This window comes from Piliocolobus tephrosceles, chromosome 14 (genome assembly GCF_002776525.5).
Source record: "Piliocolobus tephrosceles isolate RC106 chromosome 14, ASM277652v3, whole genome shotgun sequence".
NCBI lineage: Eukaryota > Metazoa > Chordata > Mammalia > Primates > Cercopithecidae > Piliocolobus > Piliocolobus tephrosceles.
Window position 1 is genome coordinate 29,619,552 of NC_045447.1, and position 6,000 is coordinate 29,625,551.

A 6,000-nucleotide genomic window follows, 5' to 3' on the forward strand; every position below is an offset into this window, starting at 1 on the left:
TCCATTGTTAGAAACCTGTTCTTCTGAAATCCAGAATGCATATTTCCTTCCTCTCCTGTTACATTCCCTTGGATGACCAGATGACCCGAGCCCTTTATCCCTGAGTTCCTATCTCATCCTCATCACCACCCAGCAGTTCTTCTGGATTAGGAGTCCTCAGGTCACTCCAAGTGAGCAGGTTTGTCCCTTTCTCTGAGAGCTGAAATTTTCAGGATGTCCCATTTGTGCTCACCCATATCACGCGTTTAGTAGAGCAGGACTCACAGCAGGCGTATGGCTTGTCTTCCACCCAGCTTGCAGCTTGTTCCCTCTGGTCTAGAAAGACACATCCTTTCAGAAGCCATCTCCCTGGTCAGCTTTCCCTTCTGGAAGCCTCTTCTGGAAACCACACTTGGGGCCTGGAAAATGAGAAACAGGCCCCACTCAGGCCTGCGAATCCCTGAGGACGGAGCATTCTGAGTTCTTCTGGCAGCATCTGCCCAGGGTTTCGTCCCCAGCAGCATGTTGCCGGCCTCCCAGCTTCAGTGACCTTCGTTGTCCTTTGACGCTTCTCCAGAAGTGCTTCTTCCCTCCCTACATACACTCAGCTTTGCATATGTTACTGTTTAATTTAACCACAGCCCTAGGAAGGTGCATTTTCTGTCATTCCAGAGTATTATCAGCCTGGCTAAGGGCTCACAGGCCTGTTGTGTCATTCCAGCTCTGCCCCAGTTCTCTCTGTGTGATCGGGCACACATTGATTCATTCTCTGAGCCTCAGTCTACTCATCTGCAAAACAGAGACAATCATAGTACCTACCTCATAGGGTTGTTTTGAAGCCAAGGTAAAGCCATGTTCATGAAAGGCACCATTCAGTGCTTAGCATCTACAGTTCTGAAGATATGAGGCTTCAGCATCATCACCCCTCATTGTAGCAGCATTAATGTGGAGGCTGAGGCCCAAAGAAGTTAAGTAATTTGCCCGAGATCACTAACCAAATATGTTTAGTAGAATTTATTAACCAAGGTTGAAACTCAGGATCTCCATAGACTTGTTCTTTCCACTGCACCCCCAATTTTTTCAGATCCAAATTGAACTGCATTCTGTATTTGATCAGAGGTAAAGAGAGTCTAGTACTGGTCAGATTCACTGTGGAATAAGGGGAACCTCTCTGGCACTACAGATATTCGTAGTTCTGCCTTGCATAGGTTGATGTCATCAGAGAATATCTTCCCTGCAGTATCCTGTGGGCAGGACCATTGAGCGCCTACAGGGCAGGAATTTATCCTTCCTGTGCAGATGAGGATGAGAGAGAGGGCTTGTGTCTGTCAACTCTGCCTTGGGCCCCATAGCCCTTAACCCCTCATGTCTAAGCAAAGTCACAAAATGGCTACTAACCGAAATTACCCATGTTTAAGGTTTCCAAGAAAATTCTTAACTCCAGCTTTCCGACGGCATACTTTAATTTCAAGTATTCACTGTGACATTTGAAAGTAAGAATGGAGAGGCTGTTTCCCAACAAATTATACATGTCTTTTGGTTATACCACTTTTCCACCATGAACAAATGTAATTCTTAAGTTGCTATAACCACATACAGGCTTGGGGGAAAATGCTTGTTTAATAAGTTAAGATCTAACTGACAGAAGGATCTATGATGGAATGGACAGCCTAGCCCTGAAGTTTGCTTAGAAGCCAGAGGCAGGTGCTAAGATGGCTTATAGGACAAGCTGCAGGTTTTAGAAGCGGGGCTAGAAATTGGGGAGGGTGGTGGGATCAGCCCATCTGTGGGGACAGCACAGCCATATTGAAAGACACTGGGGTGCCATAGGAAGAGTGCTGGGCTGCATCACTACAGCGCCATGGCCTTGGGCAAGTCACTCAATCCCGAGTAGCCTTGGGTTCCTTGTCTGCTGTGTGGGATATCACCTCCTTAGGGCATCACCTAAGAAAGCCTTCAAGGGCTTCGGAGACACTTCTCCCGTGAGAAAGGTATTCATCTCGATTTGGGAGTCCCTTAATCTGGCTTTTTGTGGAACCTCATCACTCTTACTCAAGCTGGTATATAACCCATGACGGCAGTAGAAGTAATGGCCACCCCTGGCCTGCCCCCCACAGCAGCTAAGCTCTGCACACCCACGCCGGCCGCCTCACCAGCGTTGAGGCAGGAGCCATCTCCATCTTTCTGGTGGAAAACAGGAAAATCAGAGAGGTTAAGCAACTGTCTCGACATCATCTGGCTGACAAATGGAGCAGGAAAGGATCCCGGCGGAGTTGTGTGTGGCACCAGATGTGTGCCCTTAACTGCTGTGCCTGGAGGCCTCCCCCTCAAAAGGGTGGGGAGGATGGTGGAGGAAGGGTGCAGGATGAGGGGCCGTTGGAGGCGGGGAGGGGCATGAGGGGCTGGGGTCGGGGAGGGTAGAGAGGTTGCTCACAGGCCAAGGTCCTGCATCTGAGGCCACTGGTGCTGAAGATGCTACGTCTCTCATCCTCCTCCTCCAGGCTGCAGCCTGGGGCTGAGTGGAGACCTATGGCCTGGTCCCTGGCAGGCTTCCCCCACCCCACCTTGAGAAACAGTTGATGGACTTGGCTGAGTTTGTTTTCTCCCATCAGCTCTCTCGGGTGTGCATGAGAGGATGCCTAACCTGTCCGCCTGTCCAGGGGTAACTGCTTCCATGGACACCCCACAGAGGTAGCTCACATGTACTCTCGGTGGTTTCTTACAGACCAAATGTCACCAGTACTGGCCGGATCCCCCCGACGTCATGGACCACGGCAACTTTCACATCCAGTGTCAGTCAGAGGACTGCACCATTGCCTATGTGTCCCGAGAAATGCTGGTCACAAACACCCAGGTGAGTCGCAGCCTGAGGGGCACAGTGGAGGGGCAGGTGCTGAATCAGCGGCCGCTGTCATCTCAGGTGGTCACACTTCTAGGTGTGTCCTCTGTTTCCACCTGGTGTCAGTAAGCGCGCAAGACTGCCCATCAAACAGCTGGGGCCCAGAGTTCATAGTGGCCCTAGTCACAACAAGCAGGAGGTGCAAACAGCCCAGCGTCCATCAACAGAGGAATGGATAAACCGCACGTGGTCTGTCCATACAATGGAATATGATTCAGCCTTTAAACAGAAGGAGATTCTGACCCCTGCTACAACATGGGGGAGCTTTCAGTGTATTATGCTAAGTGAAATAAGCCAGACATAGAAAAAGACACATACTGTAGGATTCGACTTCTGTGAAGTGCCTAGAGTAGTCCATAGAGACAGAAAATAGAACGGCAGTTGCCAAGGGCTTGGGGAAGGAGGAGAAAGGAGATCTGTGGACATTATGCCATATAGCATAATGAGTGCGGGGTTTATGTTTGTGGGATATTTTAAAGTTCTGGAAATAGGTAATGGTGATGGCTGTACAGCATTGCAAGTATCCTCAGTGCCGCTGAACTGTACATTTAAATGTGGTTACAGTGGTAAGCCTCATGTTGATATTTTTTGCCACAGTTGGAAAAAAAAAAAACAGTTAGCATGTGTGGCCCCTAATGGCAAGTACCATAGGAGCAAATGGAGGAGATCACTGGGCAGAAGTGATCAAGGAAGGCAGCCCTGCAGGACAGGCCCACAGCGGAGCCTGAGAGGGGATGGGGATCTTTGGGGAAGAAGGGAAGGAATTGCTAGTGGCCACAGCAGGGCTGTGCACAGAGGGAGAAAGCATCAGGAGACAGGGCCACCCTTGTGCCTGAGTTGGGGCTGGGTCCTCATGCTGACCACCAGGATGGGCTCACCAAGGCCACTGAATCTCCCATAGACCGGGGAAGAACACACAGTGACACATCTCCAGTACGTCGCGTGGCCTGACCATGGTGTGCCTGATGACTCCTCCGACTTTCTGGAATTTGTAAACTATGTGAGGTCTCTGAGAGTGGACAGCGAGCCCGTCCTAGTTCACTGCAGGTATGGCGCTTGCTGTTTTGTTAGGTTTGGAATCCTTTCCCCGTTGGAAAAGGCCTGAAGAGAATTGACAGGCGCCAGACCCACCCTACGTCTCACAAAGTAGTGTGCCCTTACAAACCTCTGTTGACTGTGGTTCTTCACCATTTCAAAAGTGATTTGGAATTTTATGAAATCCTAACTTTGCGAATGTAGCACAGAACTGAAGAAGAAAGTCCCCTCACACACCTTTCTCCTGTCCTTCTTTCAGCTGACTTTCATCATAGGCGTGTGTGAGAAAGGGAGTGGGTTTGGCACTTCACAGTGGCCCTCTTTCCACTGCCTGCTAGGCCCCAGCCTCGGATGTGTGAGGATAGGCTGTCTCAGCCTGTTTGAGAGCACACCCTGAGTGTGCATTTTGTCTTCTCAAAGGCTAGGGGAGGAAAGCCCCTTTGGAGTCAGTGGGGAACTGCTTGCTGGGCCATGCAAAGAAAAGGCTACTCAGTCAAATCCCAAGTCTCTCTTCTCTCCCGTCTCCAGTGCTGGAATAGGTCGAACCGGTGTGTTGGTCACTATGGAAACAGCCATGTGCCTAACTGAGAGGAACCTGCCCGTTTACCCACTGGATATTGTCCGAAAAATGCGAGACCAGCGCGCCATGATGGTGCAGACATCAGTGAGTAGAAATCCAGTAATAACAGTGGCTGGCACTTTCTGAGCACTTACACCAGGCAGGCCTGAGAGAAGGGCTTTGTGAGTCAACAGACTGCAGCCCAGGGGGACTGAATCACTTGCCCAAGGTCACAGATCTTATCAGCAGCTACAGCCCACACCCATCTCACCTCTGAGCTCTGCTGCCTCTGTGGTTTATTTCCTGCCAGCCCGTCTGCCAGGGAACAGCCCTGGTTGCATTCTGTATCATTGAACAATCATTTGTCCATCACCCCCCGCCCCCGACCTAGACCTGGGTACCCCTTTTGGCTCAGTGGATGTTGCATATGACCCGACTTTGAGCTCTGTCCCACTCGTGTGGTGCCTGAGTACCTGCAGTGTCCTCCACGAGCAGGACAGAGCTCAAAGTAGGGTCATGGGCAACATCCTCTTGTCCTCAAGAGGAACTCTTGGGGATTTCCCCTGGAATTGCAAGCGGGGCAGTGAAGCGGTGTGGAAAGAACATGATTAAGGCCGCACAACAAATGGAACAACCTTTGCATAACTCCTGAACCTTTCTCCAAGCTTCAGCTTCCCTGTGCAAAATGGGGACCATCCCACATTCATCCATTCATTCATTCATTCATTCATTTGACAAAGAATGATGCAGAGACTGAAGCTTGTATCTAGTAGGAGAACTGGATTAGTCTATGCTAAGTGTCAGCAGCAATGAGGGAAGTTCAGGGCTGTCTGAGAACATGGTGGAAGAGTTACCTAAAGCAGGATTTGGCAAGTCTAAGAACAGGCTTCCTAGAGAAGTGGCCTCTCTGGCAAAACCCTCAGGATACAAGAGGAGTTAGCAAAGAAAGGAGCAGGAACTATGTGTTCCAACCAGCTGTGTCTCTTCACAGGCTGTGGACAAAGTTTATAAGATTTCCCTAATAGATTTTAAGCTTTGGTAGTGTTATATTAGTTTGTACCCAGAAAATCTTAAGAGAAAAAAAATCGGCTTATGTTATTAGGGCCATTCTCTGCCTTGGTTTTGCTATGGAAGACCTCGTGACTGTTTAAAAAGAAAAAAGTTCATCATCCTGGAAGATTTTTCCCAGCTGGAAGCCGGGCATGGTGACTCATGCCTGTAATCCCAGCACTTTGGCAGGCTGAGGGAGGTGGATCACTTGAGATCAGGAGTTCGAGACCAACCTGGCTAACGTAGCGAAACCCCATCTCTACTGAAAATACAAAAATTAGCCAGGCATGGTGGCATGTGCCTATAGTCCCAGCCACTTGGGAGGCTGAGGCAGGAGAATTGTTGAACCTGGGAGGTGGAGGTTGCAGCGAGCCAAGATTACGCCACTGCACTCCAGCCTGAGTGACAGAACAAGACTTGGTCTCAAAAACTAGATAGATAGATAGATAGATAGATAGATAGATAGATAGATAGATAG

General features: G+C 49.7%; 1 protein-coding gene across 2 annotated transcripts in view; it reads left to right on the forward strand.

Annotated features, from left to right (window-relative positions):
• The window catches only part of PTPN3 (protein tyrosine phosphatase non-receptor type 3), an 85,866-nt gene that overhangs the window by 77,915 nt on the left and 1,951 nt on the right, over nt 1–6,000 (forward strand). For both annotated transcript variants that reach the window (XM_023202146.1, XM_023202136.1), the window contains 3 exons: nt 2,705–2,833; nt 3,780–3,925; nt 4,442–4,577. In XM_023202146.1, the coding sequence (XP_023057914.1) occupies nt 2,705–2,833; nt 3,780–3,925; nt 4,442–4,577 (411 nt within the window). The remainder of the gene's footprint in view (nt 1–2,704; nt 2,834–3,779; nt 3,926–4,441; nt 4,578–6,000) is intronic.